The 25,928-nt window shown below is 42.8% G+C and overlaps 1 protein-coding gene and 1 long non-coding RNA gene across 6 annotated transcripts in view; both read left to right on the plus strand.

Moving 5' to 3' along the window:
- The window catches only part of LOC111268955 (endoplasmic reticulum-Golgi intermediate compartment protein 1), a 67,370-nt gene that overhangs the window by 11,560 nt on the left and 29,882 nt on the right, over positions 1-25,928 (plus strand). The window contains exons 2-3 of one of the 4 annotated variants that reach the window (XM_022848222.2): positions 19,129-19,233; positions 23,021-24,593. The exons of 1 other annotated variant lie outside the window; for it this stretch is intronic. In XM_022848222.2, the coding sequence (XP_022703957.1) occupies positions 19,179-19,233; positions 23,021-24,243 (1,278 nt within the window). In that variant the 5' untranslated portion in view covers positions 19,129-19,178 and the 3' untranslated portion in view covers positions 24,244-24,593. Of the gene's footprint in view, positions 1-15,689; positions 19,234-23,020; positions 24,594-25,928 lie in introns of those variants that run through there. 2 more of the 4 variants (XM_022848220.2, XM_022848221.2) reach the window with 2 other exon arrangements.
- On the plus strand, positions 19-3,597 carry LOC111268964 (uncharacterized). 2 transcript variants are annotated; one of them, XR_002685482.2, is made up of 3 exons: positions 19-416; positions 2,926-3,139; positions 3,390-3,597. It is a non-coding gene; the product is annotated as an uncharacterized LOC111268964 (long non-coding RNA). The 2 variants fall into 2 exon arrangements; XR_002685483.2 differs by having other exon boundaries at positions 25-416; positions 3,411-3,597.

Raw genomic sequence — 25,928 nt, forward strand, 5'->3', positions numbered from 1 at the left:
GCGGCAGCTGCGGCGGCTGCGGCTGCTGCATCTGAGGCTAAATGAGGCTAAGGACAGAGGGGGACTGGTCGATGCTGTGTCTTTAGAATCATCGGAATCGCATGGGGTGCCCACATTTTCACATTTTTGATCGAACTATACTAGTGAGTCGTAGCTACTGTGCGCTAGCAAGCAAAAGAAATAAAAAGATCCGGCCGTGAACGTGTACTATAGAGAGCTAATTTAGCTTCACTTTAATTTAACTTGCGATTTCCCGCATTAAGCAATAATTTCTAAAGATAACTCTGGCTATATCATGAACGAGTTGTCTACGCTACGGCTGCTACGTGTAACAAGAGCGGTCTTGATCGTTTCGTGCTACAACAAACAACACGACGAGAACATGGGCTGCTCTCTATTGGATTCGAGAACAGTGGGTCGGTACCGTGTATAGGCTGTGTCACAGTCCTTGTGTTTGCCAATCTGTGTGTGTCCAAGTATGTAAGTGTAGGTATTCGTGTTCAAGAATCCGGTCGAAACGCGATATGGCTGAGTCGCTTTGTCGGTTACGAAAACACTCAGTTGTTGTCCAGTACTTTTACTATTACTGTCACCAATGTTTCTGGTGGGTCACCTGCTGTTTCGATACAGAAACAGTGATGATCAAACTAGACAGCATTTGGTGGAAATGGTGACCTGACAATCGTTTCGTTTCCGTAGCCTTCTACTGCTTTCAGCTTTCCAGCAAACACCGCCTTACGCTGCGAGCATCAAAAAAGGTCAACCTTCATTCCTTTTATCAGTATTAGGCATTGCTCAGTCCGTTGATCTCGGGCGGTCGCTGGCGGCCTACTTGCCTTCCTGCCTGCCTGGCTACCTACCCTTGTTAACGTCAATGGCTGCGGCTAAATTAACTCGATCGAACACTGCTGCTGCTGCTGCTACTACCATCATTGGTACTTTTTATTCGCCGCTCTTTGACCATATCTCAGTCACCTCTTGGCCAGCTTCTCTTTGCCGAGAGCAGCATAAACACGACGCTATAACCGTTAACGCTATTGTTATTTGAGCCGACCCGACCCGACCCAATATCCGGGAAGCACGCAAATGTTATGAGCCAGTAGTGGGCGCAGCAGTTGCAATTCACGACAACTAATGCAAACTAACTTTGTCCTCAACCGGACAAGCAGAAAGAGGACGAAACAGTGCAGACTATCTTGGTCCTGCTGATTATGAATGTAAACGGTTTTTGTCGGTTAGTTTATTTCAAATGGAGGCAGTCGTAAATCAATATTTCTGTCGCGCTCTGTGAACAATTTTTGATGATTCTTGTTTTTATTGGTCGGCGTTCGAGCTGTCCATGTAGACAGAAGATGAGAGTCACATGCGGACTTGGCTTATGTGTATCTTATCATAAGGTAGGTGTTAGATTGTGTCGTGTACAATGTTGTGTGATCAAAGTCAGCGAGGCCCGAGAAAGTATAATGCCTAGTACGATCATCTCGCCTTTTGGTCCTGAACGGAACTGCAGAAAACTGAAGCTGCTCATTACTGGTTGGCATAATTAATAAATAAAAAAGCAAGAAAAAAACAAGTTTTTAAGCGAATTCAAGTAACTAATAAACTAATAACAAAACATAATAATTCTTGTATCGTAGATATCTTTAAAGGAGACTTTACGGTTGAGCAATAAAACATCAAATAGTTACGTGATCCATCTATTTTAGTTGGTGAAAATTTGGGTATTCCTACCGACAAAGAATTATCTCCTCTGAGACAGAGCCAGAGGTTTATTAACACGTTACATTTAACAAACCCTTTCGATGGCCTTTTCCGTTCGACTGTATTCTGTTTGGAGCCCATTGATCCGCTGAGTTGCTTGTCTGTCGCTAGATCTTGTTAAGGCTCTAGAGTTTTAAAGGTTGTACGGATGAACAAATCAAGATTGTTTTTGAAGTGTTTTTTTTAATGCAAAAGCCTAATTTAATTAAGGTTATGGAACACGTCTAGGTATCATGATTTATTGAGCCTAGGACAGAACTAAGGAAGCTCAAAATACTATAGGCCACATTCTGGTTATTCCTTGCAGTAGATTTGCTGAGTGAACCGTTTTTTGTGTATGAAGATTGGAACTTCCAAGGTGTCGGTTGAATTCTCCTTTGGTCTTCTGTTGTTACTCCTAGTAGTGCGTTGTAAACCTTAAACTTTAACTAAATATGCCAAAGATTATTCGACTCCGATTTTTCGATGGTGCATACGCTGGCTATCGGGAATTTAATTAGATATGGCACAATTTTTTTTATGAAACAGCCAGTTTTAATGAGCCTTTTGAAGATAGCAATTAGCACGAAGACAAATGAATCATTACGCGTTGCATTACATACGAATCGATTGACTACTGACACATTTATGCCAATGTCAACCATACGTCCTTAGCACTTGCTTCATTCCTTTTTGTGGACGAAAATACCCATCGTAATCACGTTATTCGATCGTATTTACGGCAAAATGGATCGTACATCATTCAAATATTCCCCTTTATTCTTCGCCTCTAACATTAGACAAATATCAAGTTAAGGTTTCTAGGTGCCGAGCTTCCTCTCAGAAGGAAGACTTCGTGCTCGTGCTGCTGTCGATCATTCTGTATCAGTTGACCTATGTTATGCGGTGCCTATAGGATGCTATTAGTCCGCGAGTCTAACGGCCTTTCCTTGGCTGCTATCAGGAATATTTAGTTTTTTTTCCGTAAGCATTGCATACGCAGATCTTTATTCCATGCATGGACACACTTAACACAAGTAGGAGAATAAATAACGAAAATGAAAGCTTTATCGTACGGTTAAACAACGCATAGAATTTTCTTGCTGCTTTTTGCGCCGGCGTATCCGTTTTAGATCATTCAACCTACTTTATCATAGCCACGGTCGCTTTTTTCTTCTCGTGTAGGCTCTAGGCAGGCGCCGCTGTCTCCAGGTTCAGGACATTACTGCCCGCACTACCCAACAGAAGCGCTACGAGGAGCTTTGGAAATTATGATTTTCGCAGATCGAAAGCGAAAGACAGAAACGAGCCATTTGACGCCATGCTGCGCTGTTAAATATCTGTCGTCACTTGTTCGTAGAGTAAATTTTAATAGCTGAAGAGACAAGTGATTGCGATGGTACGTTTTTTATCGGTTTTTGCTTCGGAAGATACCTTCCACCGACCGAAAGATCTTTTCATAGGTACGGGCTTTTCTTTTCTTCTGCTCATACTTGCGAAAAATATGGCAAAATATGCGCCACGCCTATCTGGCTTTATCATGATATACACAACCATTCACGACGGTGAGCGTTAAGGGCGCAAAGCCGCCTCTCAAATAAGCTCGTCCTTATCTTCATTTATCTTTGTATCTGTGCCGACACGTTAAGTTATTCGAGTCTGTATTATAGGCTGTCTTGGGTCGGATTTAGAAGTGAGGGAAAACATCCTACGAGGAAGGTAAGAAGTACATGTTGGAGAGCAACCCGGCCATTGCCCCACGGATGATACATCAATGCAAGTGACTTGAAAAACGTGATAACGTTGATGATAATTTCAATAAAGTACGGACAAGGCCATGAAACCTGTGAGGGTCTATTTAAGGTACAACTTACTTCAAATTAAAGCTGATTTTCAATAAGTGGTTGGTCTGGCGCCTAGCCTGCCATATTTATCGGACCTGATATGCTGAGTATGATGAATAGGCAGCAATCAGTATTGACGCATTGGGTATTATTACCTTGAACTAATCAAACAGGTTGGCAGGCAAACGACGGTTAGAGGCAAAATCCTCCTTAGCAAATTCCTACATAGCGCCAAAGGATTTGAAATACTGAGAACATTAACTTTATAGGACTAAACTGTTGAGACACTTGTTAGCATCGGAGACGAACGACAGATGCTGGCTAACAAGCCGCACTGTCAGTAATTCATTATTACGTCATTTCGTTCCTATTATCTTCCGATGATCAGAGTACATGATCTGAGTCATGCCACAAGCGCGTACAAAATTAAGAGATTAGGTAAAGATACATGTAATGTATGAAAGCACAAATGTATTGTTAATTGTTGCAGGAGCCTCGATTTACTTACATATGAGGCTTGTCAATTAAGCATAAAATTACTAGGCCAGCAAAGATCTGAGCCGTGTATGAGGTAGACTAGTAAAGGGAAAGCCGACTTGGCAGGTCACGTTGAAAAAGTTGCTGTGAACACGAGAGAATTGAAGTTACGTTAATAGAAAACTAAAATCACCGGTTAACAATGAGGTTATTTCTTTTCAAAACTTGTAAGTAAAGCATACAATGTCAGGAACGCGACTCTATTAGACCTAAAAGAACGTTGTGACTCTGAAGTTTTATATTCGCGTTCTCGGAATAGCCATGAGCCTCTAATAGAGAGCGGCGCTTAAATAGTGCACAACAGAGTATGTACCGCGCTGTCCCCTACAAAGGGATTCTAGACTATTATTAGTTGCCTGTGCTATCATATTGAGAACGGTAGCGGAGCGTCGGTCAAGGGCATGGAAAAGACTTTTGTTCTAATTGATTCATTCTTATTTTGGTAATCATATTAACTACGAAGGCGCGTTTTTTTGACGAACAGAGATGAGCTATTACCGCCTGCCGAATTTGACCATCCCGTTTACATGTCTGCATACAAAAGTAGCTGGCTAACTAAAGTACTTAAAAATTTTCTACCATATAACATTCAACAATCGGTCATCACTAATCACCGTCTTGTGATACGTGCTGTCGTGTATCTTATTTCCAATAGAGAACCACATTTCAAAATGTTGGATATAAGCCGCTGTCTCATGTTGTGTTAATGTGCTTTTTTTTTTTTTACTTGATGAAGTTTACGTTTCCATGAACATAGCCTCAAAATATTACTCTGTGCCGCACCACGTGCGCTGCCATCGTTTGGGCAATATGATTACTACCTTGCTGAATTCCGATAGAATCAGTTGATCCCACTGATCGAATTATACTCATCTAAATACTCTTTCGAACCAAGTGTTCTGTAATGCCCTAGCGTATTATGTATGGACTTGGATGTGGTATCTATTTACGTCCGTCAGGGTGTCTTATGAGTGGTTTGGTTCTTTTGTTTGTTAGATCTATCTGTTATTGGTCGTCTCCGGGGCTACTATTTACCTCGGGATCTTATTTATTCATTACGAAAAGCGTTCCGCGTTCAAACGTGGCGTCGCTCTCCAGCTCTGCCTACAAATTGCTCCACGATTTGTGCTTTGTAGAAGGGTACCCGATTAGTTCGCTCGTGATACGTTACGCTGCGGCTTCCTATCGTTACGACAACTGATGGAATAAGGAAACTTTAGAAAATGGCGATAGAAACACAATGCGTTAGTCAGCCATTATTATTAACGTTGAGTGTATACATACGCCGCGTGGTTGTGATAATTCCATAGATATACAGAATGTTTGAGGTGAATCGAGGCAAACCTACTGTTGCTCGTTTGCAGATAAAATCTAACTAAAATCTTATATTTGAATAGTTCCTTTAGATGTGTCAAAAAAACGTCTTCTGATTTTTTGCAGCGAAATTCCAGAGTAATAGAAATAAGTTCTGTGCCACTCCAAAGACTTTTCAGTTTATCGTGGATGCTCCGTTTTTTGCCATTTAGATTTTTCAGAAATCGCGTGGAAACTGTATCGGTTTTAGGTAACTGAAGAAGTTTAACCTCGGTGGGGCTTCGTCGAAAGAAAATTGGACAAAACCTGACTGTCGTTCATATTCCGAACACCAGCCTTCAACTGAATCCCAAAACGAACTGCTTCCGGTCTAGCACGATGAGTAGCGAGTGACCGTATGCTCGCTGCAACAAACAGCCCACAAAAATATGTCCCAGTTTATTTTAAAGACCGTCAATTTTGTTTGGATTTTCCTTGTCGTTGCCCTGACTGCTAAAATCTTGCATTTCGGGATCTACTCAACAATCTTTACGAGTGTATTACACCACAATTCAAACAGTGACAACATTCAAAATGCACTGATAGTAAGGTAAACCACCGGATAGAAGGAAAAAACGCAATTTCTTTAAATGAACGTTTTCTAATATCTGTAGCCCCAACAGGGCGCAGTAAAACGGTCCATGATATTACGCTGCACGCGCATGGCTGGGCTGTAAAACAAAAACACATGTTACATGTTTCATTGCGATGTGACAAAAAACACCGAAAACAGAGTGCAAACTCGTCAGCCCTAGATGATAGGTTTTTAAAGTGTCCGTCGTTTTCATTATCGCTGTCGCGCTTCTAGGCAGAGATTCTGTTTCTAAATGGGTCTGTGTGTGTATAGTATACGCCGTTTTATTATAAGTCGGATTAATTCGTATTGTCGTTACGACGGTCGCGCTAGGCGTCTCGGCTTCGTGCGCCACGTAACTAAAATACGACTTATCGACTGACCGTTGCTGCTATCGTTCGGTCGCCGGTTGTGACGGTGCCGCTAGCAATGTTTCGGGTTGGTTCCGGCGGAAGCGTCACAGGGCGACCGCGACAACACCGGCAGCAGCGACATCTATCGCGTATGTGCCCAAATCGCGACGAGTCATTGCTGTTCACGGCGCCGCGAGTGAGTGCATCAGTTTAACGTCGAGCCGTAGTAGAAGTTGCAGCAGTAGTGACTTAAGCTGCCGACCACCCAGCGCCGCCATCCATGATACATTTTCATACAACACTCGTAGCTTCTTTGCCTGTTTAACCGTCTACCGGTCTGTTCCAATAACGGCTGTAACGACCAAATAGAGCTTCTCTCCAACGTGCACTCTCGATCCAAAAACAAACCGAAGACAACGACACGGATGGTGGTTCCATGATCGACAGAAGCAACAACGCGAATAGCACGAGTGTGGATGTCGATGGCGAATGTGAGTTTCGTATCTGCTCGAAACCTTCAAATCGTCAAACGTTCCTATAATTGGAGATAGGCTCTGCAAAGGATGGGCGCAAGAAAAATGTTATCCTAACGCGTATATATAGTGACGTGAAAAATAAACAGAAGGATCAGTAAACGCAATGTATTCATTTTATGATAAGTTGACTATAGTGATATTAGACGCTAACACTGGTCACTATTATTGCTATAGAACGCTTGTAGATATTCGTCGTTCTTATGTCTAGCATATTTTCTAACGTAGAGATAAATGGATGTATAAAAATCTCCTCTAGTACTGCAGACAGATCTATCCATCTTTTCTTTTCTGTCTGTCTTCCCCGGTACCCGCCTCGCCCGAGTAAACACCTGTTTGCACAACCCCTTATCCTGTTCGTCTCGGAGGTCAAATTTTCCTTACCTTTCCACATTGTTCATGTCAAAACTGTTTTTAATATAGATTTTGCTTGTGTATTTCGCATTGCGCTGACTATGGTTCTGTACTATGTCCACCGAACGGAAAGCACTCATAGGGAAATTGCTGCAGAGGTGCGTTAATTCAGAGATTGAGACGGGTTCCGATGTGGCAGTCTGTTCTTGAAGACGTCTGTGAATTGTGTACATTGCAAATGCCGCTTGAGGAAATCGTATCGCTACTCATTACCGTTCTACTTAGCCTATATGATTTAAACTAACGTGCGTTGCCATACGCAGCAGCGTGTATGTGTGGAGCTATGCAAATCTGAACGCGGTAGCTCTTCTCAATATTAAAACATGGAAATGTTAGTGCCTATTTGCATTTCGTCTGCAACAGATTTCGTACTAAACGTTCTGCTAAAATATCATCGATAAGCCAATTTGAAGATCATATTTTTCCATGACATGAAACGTTTCTGTCGAACTTGAGCGTCGCCCCGACGCACGCACGCACGCACGGTGTAATTCTGCACGCATACCGACACCGAGATAGACACAAATAATTCGAATTACTTCTGCCACTCTTTAGACCGATACTGACGCAGTACGAACATAGCCAAACGGGAAATGCGGTGGGAAAAGGGGGAAGTGGAAGGGCTGGTACGCGAAGGTACTCCCCGTGTGTACGGATCACTGAGAGCAGCATCCTAAACGATCGCAGGATAGCCAACGGATTGGAGAGGGACGACGGCATTAATGCTTCCGGCGGAAGCGACATCCCACCGTCAGTGCATTCACACACATTCCTACAAGAGGATGCCTGCTCTAACAGCAGAACAAAGCAAAGCAAGGGATAGTTGGACCGCGATGCGAGGACCGAACGGTAACCGGCGTCTATTCAACGAGCCGGCATCAAAACGCCGTAGAGAGAGACGGCGCTGTGGTTGCGTGATACGGGTCCCCCTGTCATTATCGTCAGCGTGAGCCGTTGGCTGCTAGTGCTGCTCTCTGATCTACTTTGTCCTCAACAGACAACGCGATCACTATCCCTAGCGCTTGCTGCACACCGACGGCAACAAATGTATTTCTGTCTAGTATAACGAACACTTGAATGAGCCGAAGTGTTTTGCTACTGACTCATATCAGAAATCAGATAAAAGCAAAGAGGGATGTAAATAAGCGCAGACGGACTTCCACCTGTTCACCAACCGACCTCCGATCGAGTGATCGAATTGCGCGATGATTTATTCGAATCGAAATTTCATCGAATGTAGCGCGAGTTAAGCGTGACCAGAGGATTGCTGTTGATCTACATTTCTGTTCTGGAACTGAATAGTCACTCACTGAACGAGAATATGAAACAATTTAGGGGGTACGAACCTTATTGTTCGGTAATTGAACTAGTCACAGCCGAATGACAAGCTGAAGAGCTTCAGCTAGTTTAGAATTCGTTTCCTGATAGAATTTAGTTTCGTTTACTGGGCTCGTAGGGCGTGAACGGGCGAATTTGCAACGTGAACAGGCAAGCAAGAACGGAAAAATCCTTCGCCGTTCCCTCGAGTACTTTGCGCAAGCGTGGAAAGTCACTTGCTCTTAAAAAGGTTTCAAAATATGCGATAAAGCTCGGCCTTCATTTTCGTCGGTTTTATGCTCGTAATGCAGCTACAACCTTTTGTGCTCATTCCCCGCACACTTAGTGAAACTTAATTGAAAAAAACCTCTACTTTCACAATATAGTTGTATACGTTATAGCTAGAAAAAGCATATATGCATATGCCTGCTTGGGCATGCGTCCCTTCTGAACTAAACGGTACAGTCTTTTACGAAATAAAACATTGACTAATTCCTATTTTTCATGGCTGCTTGAACAATTTAAAGCTGCGTCAGCACGACCAACGCTACCAACTCTGTACGTTCAACGTTTTCCACAGAGCTGTTTCACCATTATAGTTTCAATGATTATCGTGTGCAATTATCATATTGTTGACGTATTCGTCGCACGCCTCACCATTTGCCGTCATCCACTTTCGTCCTAAAATTTTCCTAAACGATAAATGAGCTTGTAGACCGAACAAAGTCTTCTCACGTTTTGCAAACAAAGTCCGGCGGTGCTACTAAAGGACGCGTCAGATGCAATGCGGTGCTGTAGGTGCTCCACGTGTTTCGTGCGTATGTTTTCACCGCTGCTGGCGCTGCTGGCATCATCGCGTACCAGGAACGAGAAGAATAGATGAACGCTCTGAACGCCTTTAAGAAGCAATTGCTTTCGACTTGTGCAGTTAAAGTTCGTTAATTCGATCTTTCGAAATGTATTCTAAGCTTACCATTAGGTGTCTACGCTGTAGAAAGCGATTTGCCTCCAAAATGATATCGTGTTTTTCTTCTTGAACCTGGCTGGTGTCATTCTTGTTCGTTCAATTGTACCTGTAGATATTTTGAGATGATTCCTAATTGGCAGAGGTTCAGGCGACGTTTTGATGGCCAGTTGTCGCCAGCTGTGTCTAAAACACAACTAAAAACATGGACTCATCTAGCAGTCTAGCTAGCCAAAGCCACACTCCCGTGCTATCACAGAAAAATCATAAGCGTTCAAGTGCGATCGCTCTATATGTTACGTATCATCCGAATTACCTAAAAATTAATAGGGTATATTTCAGCGAAGCTCATAGCCACTGTCGTACACTTCATGAGTTTGTTCCATATCTGTGTGAGTGTTTGTGTGCGTGTGCGCCCTTTTTTGTAGCCTGGGCATCGATGACGGCAACGGATGTTCCAGCGAAACGAGGTGCTACTAGTATCGCTGCTACTTTTCTCGTGGCTTTTGGCGGAAGAGCTAATCGCGGCCATTTGATGGCCGTTGCGGACTCTGCTCCCTGACGGATTTGTCCATCCGTCTTTTTCCTATACATCGCTCTCTAATACACGTATACAAAGGCTTTTTCTCCATCTATTCTAGGGTATGTGAATTTGTCTTCGATTTTGTGAATCGGTTGATCAGCAAAGCCATTCATAGCAAAACACTCGGATAACTCACACAGTATAATAGCGATGTAAGTGCATGCATCTTAAAGGAGGGCAATCATAATTGGCTTCTAGCCGCCAGACGGTGTCACGCACAGCGGTGCGTTGTAGACGAATATACCGTTCGTGAATAGACGAACTTGACGGAAACTACTGGCGAGCATATGCTCAGCATTACTGTTTCATGCTAACATAGCCGACCGATCTTATACATAGCCGTATAAGAAAACCTCTTTATTTATCATTAACTAATCAATATCCATGGTTTGTGCCTAGACGGAGCTGCTGCTGCATCCATGGAACCTCTCACGGAACTGGCAAAGGAAACAGCCAGCGGATGCAGCGAATTAATGTTAATCGATTCCCTGCCGGTTTCCCTCTTCGTAGAACCCAAATCTTTGTCGTGTCTCAAAGTCTCTGAAGTGTATGGCTATGAAGATACACAGACGCAAATATAATTGTTCAACCTTCGGCGCTCGTATTATCGCCTTATACTTGTCCTGATATTACAATGAGATTACTTTTAGCAATCCCACAATCGTATACGTCTGTATGGTCGTATAGCCTACCATACTTATCTTAGATGGCGGTGAAAACGGAGTGGCTTCCGAAGAAGAAACGGCTCACGGAGGGCTGCGTTCTCATTAGAAGAATAACACGATCCAGACGAGAGGTACACAGGGTGTATCTTGCAAGGCACCATGTAAACTGGAAGAACGCCTTTTATTTTGACTATATGAGTGACTTATTTTCTTTTTTTGTTCGTTTTGCCAAAACCGACCTAGGAGAATCCATCTTTGGCGGTCGATGGCATTTGTCTCCAGAGAATTATCCTCTTAGTCATCTTACATTTCGTGTCCTTATTTACTAAGCAGGAAATTGCGTTCGGCCACAACAGTTCCTTCCGACGCAGGCTTGTGTCGATACCCGGTTTCATCACCATCGCCCAGTGATCAAGTCCAACTGAAATTCTATCCGCTGAGGCCACTAAATATGTGTCTTAAAAATTTCTGTACCAGACAGTTAAACGCACCAGCAAACGGATATCAAGTGGCTATATAAGTTAGCTTCTTCTAGCGTTCAGTTAGTTGATCCTGCCAGGAATATCATCTGAATCAGCTGTCTGCCTGCACAGCGGCGCGGGCCGGACCATGCACACTCCTCTCAAAAAGAACTCAACCAATCGGTTGAATTTCATTACAAAGAGTAATCTTTTAATAAACCGCTATTCAGAGGCTTTTGGGAAGATTACCTACTGCTAGGACACCATGGACACCTGAAGTCTGCTGCAGTACAGTTTCCACAGCAGCAAATGTTCAGGTCATTGGAAAGTTGTACTAGGGAGAAGGTAGAGCTTCTCTTGTTCATTGAGCCGTTCGGTGCTACTGAATCTGCACCTCAGAAGCGTGTGGTCGCAATCTAAACCGTCCAAAGCACGATAGTATCGTAGCAGCTGTAGTTATAATACCAAATCCCGCAACGGCAGCAACCACAGAGTTTTCGATATTCATAGCATAACCTATAGCTCTGCTTGTAAGCGTCTCGAAGCGCTACCCTTGGCTATGCTTTGACATTCGAGTATACGTGTCTCGAATATTTGTTGATGTGATTGATTAGTTGACGTTTGGGTTATTATACATATATATATAAATTGCTACTTTGCAGCGTGGCCTTCTCGTGTTTATCTAGATGTGTATTTGCGAAGTCCTAAGTGCAAAACCTGCCACCGAGTAACCTTCCGTTGTTGTATTGTATTGCAAGAATATTGGCAGGAAACGAGAAAAATTGAGTTCCGGAAAACAGGGTAGCACGATGAGGTCTCCGACCGATGTTATTTGTTCCATTTTCGACCGGACGACCTGTTGTATAGCCGACGCGATCTCTGTTGATTGCCTACCTCCCTTTTCTATTTCAAAAATTCTGGTGTGTCAGTTCGAACTTCGGGCATGACGAATTTCCGCAAACTATATACTTCTAATATATATCTTCTATGCTTTTGGGAGCCTCACAGGTGAGGACCAAGATCGACAAGTTTAGTTTTCCCAGCGTCACTAGTTCCCCAAAATTTACTCGTTTCCTTCGTCGTAAGGTCGCTTACATCAAGGACAACTATCTGAGTGCACGAGACTCTTAGCACGTAGTTTGCTGAGGACGTTCATTCGACTACGTTTGCTTGAGCAATGAGTACCTCCAAAGCTGTGGACTCGCGTGGCTATGTATGTTACTTCGGTGTTAAACGTATTCGCCAGTTCCTGCAATTAGCGCTGTGGGCAGATGGCTAAGGACTAAGGCTAATCGTTGCCTTCTACTAGTTAGTCCATCGCATGGATGAAGCCTGAATTTAGGCAAACTAATTCGAACATTTAAGTTTAGAGTGTCGAATCGCCTTGCCATCCATTTGTCAACGGTCTGACACCGCTTAACACGAACCAAGTCTTCGCTGTCGATTTGGCCATAGTAAATGTGGATTTGTACATGCTCGTAGGTAACTAGAGAGTTCAGTTTGGGTACGTGAACAGACAATGGAAGCTATAGGAATTCGGTATCGGCTAAGTTGGTTAAATGGCGTTCCTTGATAGACTATAAACCTTGATAGTTAGCAGACTATAAAGTATCAGGCACCGCAGTGATCCTTAACTAAGGCAGAACGATGACAAACTATAATATAAACATAAATCAGATAAAAATTACAGAAAGTATCCATATATATATGGGCACTTCGTTCTTTGCTAGAAGTATAGATGGGTTAAATGGAAGGGTAATAAAAAAATACCTAGAAGAGGGGCGTTTTAGAAGCTACTCCCACATCGGGAATTATTACATCTAATGCCTAACGCGTGGTCCTTCAAAAGACACTGACTCCTCTGCCTCCTTTCAAGGCTGCTCCAAGAGTCTCCTTGACACGCAGCGCAAATCTGTCTTTGTCACGCACTCCGAAGACAAAAATTAAGCACAATATAAATGAAACGTAGAAATCAAATGCGAAAATTCGATGATAAATTTTTTAAGTGAGTATTCTCGTTTTGAAATATGTCGCACTTTACCTTCTTTAATTAGCTGTTTTTTTTTTTTTCTCATTTATTCCATATATGTGAAAAACTTGAATAGATAAAAAAGCATCATTGAATCTTCCGTTAAAATTCGGACTAATGGGCGGAGTGTCTTCCAATCGGCCTTGTATCCTGTCGTATCACTCGAACAGCGCAATAGCAAAGCAATAGTGCTATGACCTTTTCACGAAACAGCATAAAAACGTATGCTGGCCACTCATCACTGATTATATTTAACGACATATTCGTCTCAATAGTCCTTTGTCAGATCAAACTTAACAAAGGATCAACGAAGGATAACGATGTGATTTTAGTTGACACAGGTTATTACTGGAATAGTGTACTTAGTAAGATGAAAAATTATCTGTAATTTAACGAAGATTTCAGTTCAGATCGGTTGGAGCAACAGTAGCAAATTCGAATCTAAATTCGATAAGTTTCTCCTTTTTATTATTACTATGTTCTAGCTATTTTGTTATAGCCTAATTATTTGTCCTTATACTCGTACTTATATTAGTTGTTTAAAATAGTTACTTAGTAGACGCCGAACCCTACACCAACATGTTTCGCTGGTAGAGCTCTTCCTTACTCGTTCCACCAGCAGTGTAGATTTTCTAAAACAGATCATTTCTGCTCATAAAGATTATTAGTTTTTCTGCTTGTTGAGCCTAAGCTTGTGTATACGTGTTCCCAATGTCTCCTATTCAAACACAAGTGATTTTCCCCGTCTATCAGTAAACATCAAGTATTATAATTCAAAACATATTCACAGAATCGGTGTGTCCAGCAGTAAAGGCAGATCTCCTCCTATACTTCTGCTATGCTATTTAATAGATCTACTCAGTCTATATGTACCTATGTCCTTTCACACACGTTTATAGAATGCTGCCTGTTAGATTGAGTTATTTGGAATAGCTTCTTTGAATACAGGCACGACCTGACTTTCCGCGCATGATCCGCCCAATAACCTACGACGTGCCGGATGAAAGCCCTAAGTGAAACGCAGCAGCACCTGCAGCCTTGAGAGAGGGTTCGCATGCCTATTGTCTATTGTTGTTTAGTTCACTTCCCTCACCCTAAGAACCAAAGGGCCTTCGCTTCTTTTCCATCCATTCGTGTCATGCTCCTGTGCGCGAAGTCGGCTTAATTGACGGCTGTGAATTAATTATACGAATTACTGAGTGCACCGCGAATCCAGATATAACATCGGATTTGGTAAATATAACCAATGGATAAACCGTACTTCGTTATTCTTTACCTCGAACGACATTACACATTGCTTAATTTTTTGAATCTTACACTGGATTTCGAATTACAACCTTTAGTCGGAAGGTTACGGCTCCTCAAACGAACTCGCTCGACGTAGCGCTAAGTCTTGTTTTTACTCACATAGGTCCCTTTCCCAGATCGACTTTATTTGGCAGACGACGCTTGGGTGCTCAGTTTCACAAAGTCAAAGCAAAGGGGATGAAGTATGTTTTGGTGGTGGATGATTTTGCGTAGTCAGTTAAGTCTATGCTGCTAGAACTATTTTAGGTGTAGGAAAAAGAATTCGTTGATTGATTTGAAGAAGCGCTGGCGATAGAGTTCGGGGTGGATCGATCTGTAATTGCTTGCCAAAAAAGGTCGAAGTGGCTTAGCCTTAGTGAGTGCGTGTGTGCATGTTTAGGGGATTGGGTCGCAGCTGGGTACTGGTTTCTTGCACACGTCCATAGCGCTGCCCTAGAGGCTGCTTCAACGGAGTCCTAGCGTATGACCGTCGTGTAATAGTCTACAACAAGCCTGTTTCAGCCCGCATCACTGCACAAGCCAGGGGAACTTTACCGTGTTGTAGCCGCGGATGCAATACCAGTAGACCGGATCTTACTTAGAGATCTTACTTACAAGATTCGCGCTACTATCTCTCTATGTTACTGCTACCGCTACCGCTTAGGGTGGAGGTAAGCCTGTCATAGAGTCGGTTGGCGGGACCTACCACTAAACTGCCGATAGTGTAGCAGCCGAACTTCGTCCAGAGCCCACCAACAACGTTGCGACCATCACAACAACAAATGACCTATGATATATACACAAAGGAACACACCGCGGCACACGGACATGCAGCGGTCAAATTGATATACATACATACATATTTATATACGGATAAGCAGGCGAACTGGTGGAAGGGCAAACGTACAGAGCAGAAAGGCAAACGGATGAAGTCACCCCCGTGACCAGCGGCAGCAAAGGCAAACAGCTCGAGTAGGCATCGAATGTATGTGCAATTACTACGGAAGAATTCTCGTTAGGTCATTGCAAACGTTCCTGACTGATATTGTAGGTACAATGATTGGGTAAACGCCGCGTGGAGCGGTTGACCGTAACTATAGCTATGTGTGAAAGGTGCCGCCGCAAAAACTTCCAACTCTGTAAGAGTTCATCTAAGAATATATTAATGGCAAAGTACGAGCGGTGAGAAGCACACGGAGGTGCCCGCAGCTTGTGGGAGCAGCTAATTTTCCCAATTTCTGTGCGCACGTGTTTGTTATCTTTTTAAATTTAACTTGCAAGGGACTAGCGGATTTTCGGCGTTTCTTGATGACTGCTTACCTATCTACTTGTCGCTAGCCCTGCTCTGCACGTATCATGTATAGGCAACAAGTCTGCCGTGAGATAATGCGCTGTATGGAAAAATATAAACAACACATGCATAATGTGAATATCATGTGAGATAAGTTCGTGGTGACAATTCGATATAGAAGATACTGGCATCTTAAATGGAAAAAATTAGTTCTATACAACCAGCAACAGATATTCCGCCTGCGCTCAGTAATCTGTTCCTACTTATGCTGTTATTACGTAAATTTGCTGTTCAGAGGGATAAAGTTTCTGATCAGCAATTTTGTATTACGAGAAGCAATGGGTGAACAATTTTTGCCGCTGCTGCTGATAATGTCGAGCTTCGAAGATGTGCAATTCAGCTAGACATCAACCTATGTGCGTATCAGATGCATCTTGCCCTGACGTTCTCGATTTGCCGTGTATCTTATTGTAGAACACGTAGGCGGCTGGTCAGTTCGAAGAAAACATTCCTGATAACTTCAGGGGATTTCTGATCGCAGCGGTATGGTGAAATGGAAGCTCGTATTGGATACGAACAACTGTGTTATTACGATCCCGATCGACGAATGACGGCCTTTGCCAAAAGCCCAGGCATGAACACGCAAGTTTTGAGTAACCATCGAACGCGGCCTGCAACTTCTATTGTCAGGTTAAGAAATACTTAGATTAAGATTTTGTCCTACTCTACTGTGCAGAGATTGTGACGTGCGATACGGCCGGCACATTGTTGCATGTTACATGGTGGGGAGCGATCTTTGACCATAACGAAATCGGCTGCGGTTTGCCCAACGTCTAGTTTGCCGCAAAAATTAAGACTAGCTCAACGTCAACGGCCAAGTTCAGCTACAGAAACTGTTACTGATAAAAAAAAAACGACGACAGGAAGAAACAACGACCAACGGAAACTGCAAAGAGAGAATTAATAGGCGCCCCTCAATAGAGGGTCTATAACGCCGGCAAGTTCCGTTGCAGATCCTTAGCTTCTTCAAATCAATATAACCTTATTAAAAGCACTCTATATATAAGGCAAACCGACAATTTTTCTCTTACACAATAATAGCAATAACAACAAACGTCTGATAACGTCGGTCCGCTTCTCTGTTTCTATCATCCTATGCTACTAATATCAAAAACCCAGATCAAAATTGATAAGGCGTAATTGACAATTAAATCATATACAACCATTATCGCAGCACGCGGTTATGCGGTCGCTCTGAAGTGAAATTATTAACGGCTCGCGCCCACTGCCGCGATAGTCTTATAGTGCGGGTTGTCTGCGCGTGCGTGCGTACAAACTTAAATAATTGTTCCACTTATAATGATAACACATCCTGATACTGTTACTGAACGAATTTATGCGCATTCAGATCTGCATGTTGACCAGCGCTGTTATTCACGTTAAGGTCGTACGCTTCTCGAGGCGCTATAGTCACAGAAGTGAGTGCCATCCACATAAGTCATTATAGGCCAGCTCCGCTCTCTTATCTGTAACCGACTTGCAATACATACGGCCTGAAGCAAACATCAACGCCATACAATATCGCCATGTTGATCCTTCCAAAATAGTAACGGGTAGTACGAATGGCTGCCGTCGACAAGCTTCCTTCTGCCGTTTTGCTGTACACGAGACGTATGCCGACTTTGTTGTTGCCTTAACGTTTGTGAAATCCTGCGGCTGCTGCTACTGCTGCCTGCTTATTTCGGGCATCCCGTCCTGTAGACGGTCTTTGTTGTCCTTTCAATCTAGCTGGGGAGACAGCGCCCAGATACCCATGGTTCTAACGGTTCCGATAAGCGGACAGCCAGCTACACGGGCTAATGACAGCCGGAAGATATATGTGTCGATTAACGCTGAAGCATAGTTTTCAGGCGTACATTACTAATATAAAAGAAACCCAATCGGTCTCTCCCCCCAACAACAGCCGAGAGCACAGCCTCAACAGCTATTCACTGTACAGTATAGAATTTCTATGGCACCAATCGTCGCACGCGCGTAACGTTAAGAAAAAGGAAAGGAGAGAAACAGGTGCAGCTCAACGACGACCAGGAAAAAGGCGGGAAGGAGGTAACGGAGAAGGAAGATGCAAAAGTCTTCGTCATTATCAGTGACATTAAATACTCAGTTTTCCTGTTCCTTTTGCGTTTTTTTTAATAACACAAGGACAGCATATTACCAGAACCATCAGCTACTGTTGTTCCTGCTCTTCCAACTATTCCGATCCACAGACCCAGCGTAAAGTCGCGTTGGTGTGATAAGTGAAAGCGACCAGCGGTTGCTGACAACACTAGGTTGTTAGACCGGGTTCCTGGAGCCATTTTCAAGAAACAGATATTTGCACTGCCTGGTGTGGTCGTTCTAGCAGTGATCATGCTATAGCGCGCCAAACCGCTCTTGCCACAGACCTCTTACCGCGTTCTTACCGGTGCTAATGTTGCGACGACGCCTGGTGATGGTGGCGCCATTATTAGTTTTGTAAGTCATCTAGCGCACCGTCGACATCAACTAAAATAACGATTAGATTGACTCTGTGCAATGGAACCGAGCTGCAGTGCAACAGTGAAGGTGCAACGAATGTTTAAGGCAGTAGTATCGAGTGTTTTAATTAGTCAGCTAACGTTAATCTGTTAAGGACGGCTTTTAGGACGACACGAACATCTTGCTTTTAGGCCATACGCAGACATCACCGATTATCGATATTCAAACAGTATACGACAACATTCGAACAACTGTTCGTGGAAGCTGTTTCGAGCATTGCATGAGTGTGTATGTGTGCACGTGTACTTGTATGCGCGTGCCTGCTGATCTGGATTTTTGAGACTTCGGGCCGCTATCAATTGGCAATGTCTCATTGGGTAGTGCGTGACGGCTGGTACCGGGGCAATCAACTTCTGCAGCCCGTTGCTAATGTATTCGGTGTTCAACTGGATAAGTTTAATTATATTGCAGCCGGATTCTCTTGCATTCTACTTGGTAGCGTTTACCGGGTGGTCCTTCATCCATCTCGAGTGACTCCGCTAGCGAGACAGTTATACACTATAATTGTGGGCGTAGCTGTACTCTGTTTTTGTTTTGGGTTAGATATTAAGCACATGCTGCTTCAGACGGCACTTAGCTTTCTACTGATAGCATTCTGCCCTATAGAGTCACTGCCGAGGACAACGCTAATCTTTAATCTCGGCTATCAGAGCATCATGCATGCGTTACGGATGTACTACGACTACGAAGGATATACACTTGACATTACAGGTAAGTCCAGAATTCTAGAATTTCCATACGTAATTAAAATTTACGTACATAATAACGCATTATATTATCAGTATTATTATTATTCCGTCAATGAAATTGTCTAGACGTCGTAGATATCGATAAGGGAAAGATATATAATTTCTCTTGTTCCAAGAAAATGTTCCGTTAGGTAAGTGCAAATCGCTCATTTGTTTGAGAACTGAGCATTATCTAGAGGTATCCATAGCTACTGATGCAGGCACGAGGAACTCCACGAGAACGCCTAGATAATATACGAGAACAACATATTTTGTGTACATACATCGTTTGCAAAGATCAATAGGGTATTTTGACTATGTTGTAGATATATTCGGATGGTTAGGGGTTATATAGTCTAGAATTGAGGCTTCAATGATAACGTACCGTATCCTATTAGTTTTTTTTTACAAGATTCTGTAGAATTTAGGCCCTAATGCTGTAACTGCTAATTTAGGGTAGGCTTATGGCTCCATGGTAACGATAATATACTGTTTTAGTGTACTCCATGTTTAGTTACCGTGATGTTAGCTCGGGCGGTTACTGCCGCGGATCGATGCTTAATGTTTTCTACTCGTCGACCATATATTTTGCAAAGCCCTTTCTAGTTTAAGTATCACTTATTCGAATTCATTAGTTGCTAGTCTATATATGTTCCAGTATTTCGACATTGCAATAACAAGTTGAAACCCGTATCGCGATTTGTGTGTGTGTGTGTCTATGTGTACAGGTAAATTCAACTTTGTTCCCTGAAACACCGTTGACACCATCAATAGTCAATAGTGATTTATACTTTTTCCGTTTACGGGCAATCGGCAAATGTCCTTACGCTAAAATTTTCATTCTGTCGAATCAAAACCATCATAGGCCTATTTTCTGATTCCGTCAAGCCCGAAAACCATCTCCTATTAGTAATTGTGCATCGACATTAATAAGATGGTGGTTTACAAATGTCAAGTCTGGCTAATAACAAGCTGCGTAATGGAGAACTTCTAGGCCCAACTGGCGAACTGGTTCTCGCCACGAAGCAACTTGCGCGTTGACGAGTAAATGGTCATTCTTTTTAATTAAGTTACATTTCCTTCAGTTCAGATAGCTGACATTCACAACGTAGCGCAGCACTGTCATACGAGAAATCACAGCCTCAAGGTCGAGAACTTCTTTCACGCTCCACCAAACAAACAAAACGGGGCCTTCTTTTCGTAAAGATCTCGTTTGTGCAGGATAAATCGTGGTCTTTTTGGATTAAAGGATAAGATCCATACTTCATTACCAGCAGTGCGGAGAGGTACCGCTTTTGACCGTCGCCTTCATATGACCAATGCAATGCTGTATCGTTCGGTCTACTCCTGCATCCTCCTTATTACTTTGTAAACAACGCAGAAGTAGCCATTCTAAACTAGTGAACTTCGTGCTGGGCTTGATTATGTCCAGCAATACTCGAAGTTCTTGATTGTAAAACGTCTAAATCGTTAGGTATCGTCGAGGAAAAAGTTTCCTGCGCGAAATCTAACGAAGCTCTTTAACAGAACACGTCGCACAAACTTACAGAATACAATCTGGACAATATTTATTTGCTTGTAAAACATGAACAACACGCGATGTTTCAAGACATTTTTGGCAATTTTACTAGGATATTGATTGACGATTGATCATTAGAAGTGCCTGAGGTGTCCCAGAATAGCGCTAAGGCAGAAAGCTGCTCCAGTTTCGTAGGAATCAACGTCTTCCAGTATAGAAATAGTCAGAGTTAGAACTGAAAATGAATTTCTGCATTTAACATGTTCGTTCGAACGAAATTTATACTGTAGCTGTTGATAAAACATAAAAAACATTTCCTTTTCAATAGCTTCGCTAGCTGGGCAGATACTACCGTTTGCTAATCATTGTATTATATGTCATCCCACCTATTTACCTGCGCTCCAATTTCCGCAAGGTTTATTTAGCACCGGGTCTTTAGCAGACGCTTATCTGACGGAACTACCTTCACATAGCAGATATGTCTTAATAATACCAGCAAAACTGCTTGCTTTAGAGTACTTCCGAACACTCATTATTACTACTGCTAAAAGTAGCAACGGTTTAGATTATTGGCGAAACGTATTGTTTGATTTTTGTCGTAGACATGGTTTTCTTTCATATACTATTGTACGACTTGTCCATTAACGTAAAGCCCAATAAATGGCGCTGCTTTTGAAGTGTTCAAAACATTTTTACCTATCCGTTTGTCCGTCTCTGAGGGGGTAACGATAGCGTAAACGGCGGAAACTTAAATTTTAGTCTTCTAAATTTTCATACACCGCCCAGGTGACCACCATTTAGCGGACATATGATTAGTTGACAGCTGTTGAGTAATTTTCTCGTTGTGCTGATCTTAACAAAAACAGGAAAATCCGTTTAACAGTGCTCCGTTCTAACCTTTGCATAAGAAAAGCGTATTCGTTACAAAGCAAATATGAGCAGTTAAATCAACCGCATGGTGACACGAGTCCTATACATAGCGAGAGAAAAACAGTAATTTAAGCGGTTAGTTAAACTAAGGCATTGCTTGGGTCTGGATTTCTACAAGTATACTATTTACATGACGGATGTTCTTGTTACGCATTCGACTAGCCCAGTTTTAGCTGGATTTGTTGCTGTTAGCAAGCAAATCCGACAGCTGATTCTCAGCGGATGTACCTATAGTTTTACCTACAGCTGCAGGTATATATAAAGTAGCTACTGTTGGCGTCAGCGCTCCGACCAGTTTGAGTATCAGCGATGACGATGGTAGCGGCGGTGGCGAACGGTTCATCCCGGGCGTTTAGCTGCAACCCGTGCGCGTGTGTATGCGTCTGCCCGGCTGTAAGTCGGTTTAAATGTGTGTCGAGCGCCCACAATTTTCGCTCTTGTGCGTAGCTGATAATGGGGAACAATGTTCAGCCGTTTACTCGTCCGCAGCGACGATAGCTGAAACAGACACGTTGTGGTGGTCCCGTATCGGTCCTCATGACTGGTTCCTGTTTGTCTCTGGTACAAAATAATAACAATTAAGCGTCAAACGGAATATTCAACAAGAAATCCTGCGATCAGCTTTGTGCTGTGTCCGCGTTCGGGTGGGGGGTTGTTATGTAGTCAAGAATAACTTCGACCGCCAGCCGCAAACAGCCGCCGAGAGAAAAGCGCTGCCGGTCTACATGCGACTTTATCATGTGATTCCTTTTGTCCTTGGTTTAGCCATTTAGCCAATCTTGAATTCAAAGCCATTGAATAATTGATTCATCAATAACTCTACTTTGTACAGTTGTAAATAGTAGGTAGCCCGTTACCGACAAATAGTCATTGGTCGCCATTGTTATAAAGTAAACACTCCTTTGAATTTTTCTCAGCAAGCTGAGATCTAGTAAGTTGCTAGAGGTTTTTTCAATAATGTAACTGCTTATACATATATAGAGTAGTCCTTTATGTACACGCTGGGCCATTTCCGGCGTTTAGATTTGCTTGCTAGGGTAACAATTAGAGGAAACATTTTCTCTCTGACATAAAGCTTGAAGCAGGACGGAATCAAACAAAATGATTAGCAGCTAACTACTGTGTATTTTTCAGACATCAGCAGCCGTCTCATGCTGTTCGGGTATTATTTTTTTTTACTTCTATGGTCTAGAATTGACGATCGACTATAAATAATCTCGGGGTAGAATGCTTGGATGTTATGTCGAAAATATTATAATTTATTCCAAATTGATAATCTAACTCATTGCGCATCTTTGCTGCGGTTTGCTATTTATTCCAGGCGCTCTAATGATGTTGACCCAACGGTTAACCAGCCTGGCCTTCAACCTTCGCGATGGGCAACTTCCTGAGAAGTGTACACCGCTTATGCTCAAGCACGCTGTGAAGAAAAAGCCCAGCTTTATTTTGTATCTCGCTTACGGATTTGATTTTCACCAAATACTCTGTGGACCGCTTATACCGTTTAACGAGTTTGAAGCAGTTACTAAGGGTACGATCTTCGAAGATCGTCAGCGCGATATGAAGAACAAGGGCGACGACAAGCTGAAAAAGCCTGAGGTGTCCGACCCAAACCCGACGCCTTATGTGCTGAAACGCTCGCTGGATTGCATCCTCTGTATCCTTGTCCTGATATTTGTTGTGCCAAGGTTCCAGCAGGAATTCCTATTTAGTGATGAGTTTCGCAACTCATATATGCCGGTTAAAATGTTTTGGCTATTTGTGTACACGGCTTTAACCCGTCAGCAGTATTACGTTATTTGGAAGATGGCCGAGGCCATTTGCAATTCGTCGAATTTGGGCTATTACTATGAGAACGGTGAGGACCATTGGGATGGGTGTACGAACGTCGATATCTGGGGAGTGGAGACCGCTGTCTCACAACGTGAAGGTCTTGCCGCCTGGAATAAATCGACCCAACAATGGCTACGCAGCATTTGCTACGATCGGGTAGCAACGAGCAAGACACTGACGACCTTCTTCCTATCGGCGGCCTGGCACGGATTCTATCCCGGTTACTATCTCACCTTCATGACATTGGCCGTACAAACGTTAGCTGCTCGCAGTGTCCGTCGGAGTGTTCGGCCATTTTTCCAGAAATCAGCGAGCAGCCGGTTTGTATGGGACGCCATCACGTTTGTTGCAACCGTTGCTGGCTTTGCTTACGCGACAATACCATTTATACTGCTTAGCTTTGGCAAAGCGATGGCGATGTGGTGGGAGATGTACTTTTACGGGCACATTTTCAGTGTAATGGCTATATTTGTTCTTCCAAGGCTGATCTCACCGGCGAGAGAGGGTAAAGAGAAACAGGCCTGTTCGGATCAACCGCAAGCAGCACGAGTACTTGACCAATGCGACTTGTCGTATGGAAGTTCAGAGCGGCAACTGAACAATAGCAAGCTGATCAGCAAGTTTGGACAAGTCTGTACGCAACAAAATGATAACAAGAAAGGTACATCAACTATTAACAGCCTCCAAAGTACCGAAGTCAGGCAGGGTTGAGCAGAATTTGTTCGTCGCTTATTGTTTCGACAAGTTATTGCTTCTAAACTTCTGATGGATGGCTAGTGCTGATGAGATGATTTACTTCTGAGCAGGCGTAACCTAATCTGGCGCTATACGTTACTTACGTAGATGAGAACGGTCAATGTGAGAATTTAATGCTATGTACTAGAAGTTAATAGAGGAACGTTTGTTAATCGTTGTTATACGGTTGTATGAACAAAATACATGCCTGTGGCATTTGTCCAATTTTTGTATTTGTGTGTGTATGTGCGGTCGTGTAAATGAAACTACCAAAATAGGTGGACCTTAATAAACTGCGATGTAAAAATGTGGCATGACGAATGCAATACGGATGGTTTTGCTTGCATAATTTATATTGGGTAGGAATAAGAGGAATAGGTTCAATCAAGTTATATCAAGCAAAGTAATTGTACCCGATGCGTTTTAATTTTGCCCTCACTTAAAGCACATGTGCATATTTTAAGCGTCTCCTAATAACATGCTCGCCACTGTCAGTACAGTCATTTTTGCACCGCGAGAGGAAGGAGAAGACACAAGCGCCAGCTTCGGTATAGCATGCGCTGAAAGCTTAAGCTCAAAATATACAATGTTAAACTATCGGCCGAAGCATAGCGGTTCCGGTCATATGAACATCTGTATCGGTGGTTTTTTTAACTTCGCGTCCAGTTCTACCACACTGCACCGAAAAACGTCAGTATAGCAGGCAAAAAGAAAGCACTTGCAATAAAAATACACGCAATGAAAGAACAGCATCCGGAACTGCAAACAATTCAATTGCCAGCTGAAGATTCCCCATTGGACGAAGAACGATTCCTGTCTGTTCCATGAAAGAGCAAAGAATGGAATCAAAAACCAGAGAGCTGTCGCATGAGTGAACAGTTATAAAGCAGAGTTTAATTTAAATTATAAAAGTAACTAATTATCTAGAAGACCTTGAACTTCAAAGTTTTTCGTATAGATGTCGGTGATCTAGTACGAATATGTATCTGAGCAGCCGGCTTTCCAGAGCTCAGCTGTCTTAGATTACGTGAAAGTCGTATTCTTTGACGAGGTCATTCAATGAGCTCGTGGGCGTATCCTTACTTTTGGTTATGTAAACGATAATCAACCAAGGGGCAAAACTCTAGAAAACAATCTACGATACGTTTAAAGTTTTCCGCGACCGATTCCTGAAGCGAACATCCCACTCATATTCGCGCAATCAAAATACAAAATCACCTGGCCAATCGTGAGATGATTTTGTCACCTCCCCATAATAGTAGAGAATCGGGCTAATAAAGTAAGAGAGGATTCACCCATTAATTAAGAGGGTGTGCCAAGTTGGTTGATTGCTAGTTTAGAAGAAACGAACTTTAGGAGAAAGTTCGTATTAACTTATGGCAACAGCAATCAGAGCGGAAGCGGTTTGACTGTAGCAAATCTGGTTTACTTAGCTTTGTACCTGTGTTGTTTCTTAATCCGTTATTTCTTTAAAACTGACGAGACCAAGTTATAAAACTAAGCGTTTTGTCTTCAAAAAATCACGACTATTCTTGCCCTGAACGCGCGTTGTTGGCCTTAAGGGAGCAAACTGTGTCTTGAGTGGTGATCGCCTCAAAAAGGGAACTTTGTGGCTTCATGTTTTGTCAACGAGACACGGTTTTCGATGTTGAGACGTCTTG

The sequence above is a fragment of the Varroa jacobsoni genome, unplaced genomic scaffold (assembly GCF_002532875.2).
Source record: "Varroa jacobsoni isolate VJ856 unplaced genomic scaffold, vjacob_1.0 scaffold_1338, whole genome shotgun sequence".
Taxonomy (NCBI): Eukaryota; Metazoa; Arthropoda; class Arachnida; order Mesostigmata; family Varroidae; genus Varroa; species Varroa jacobsoni.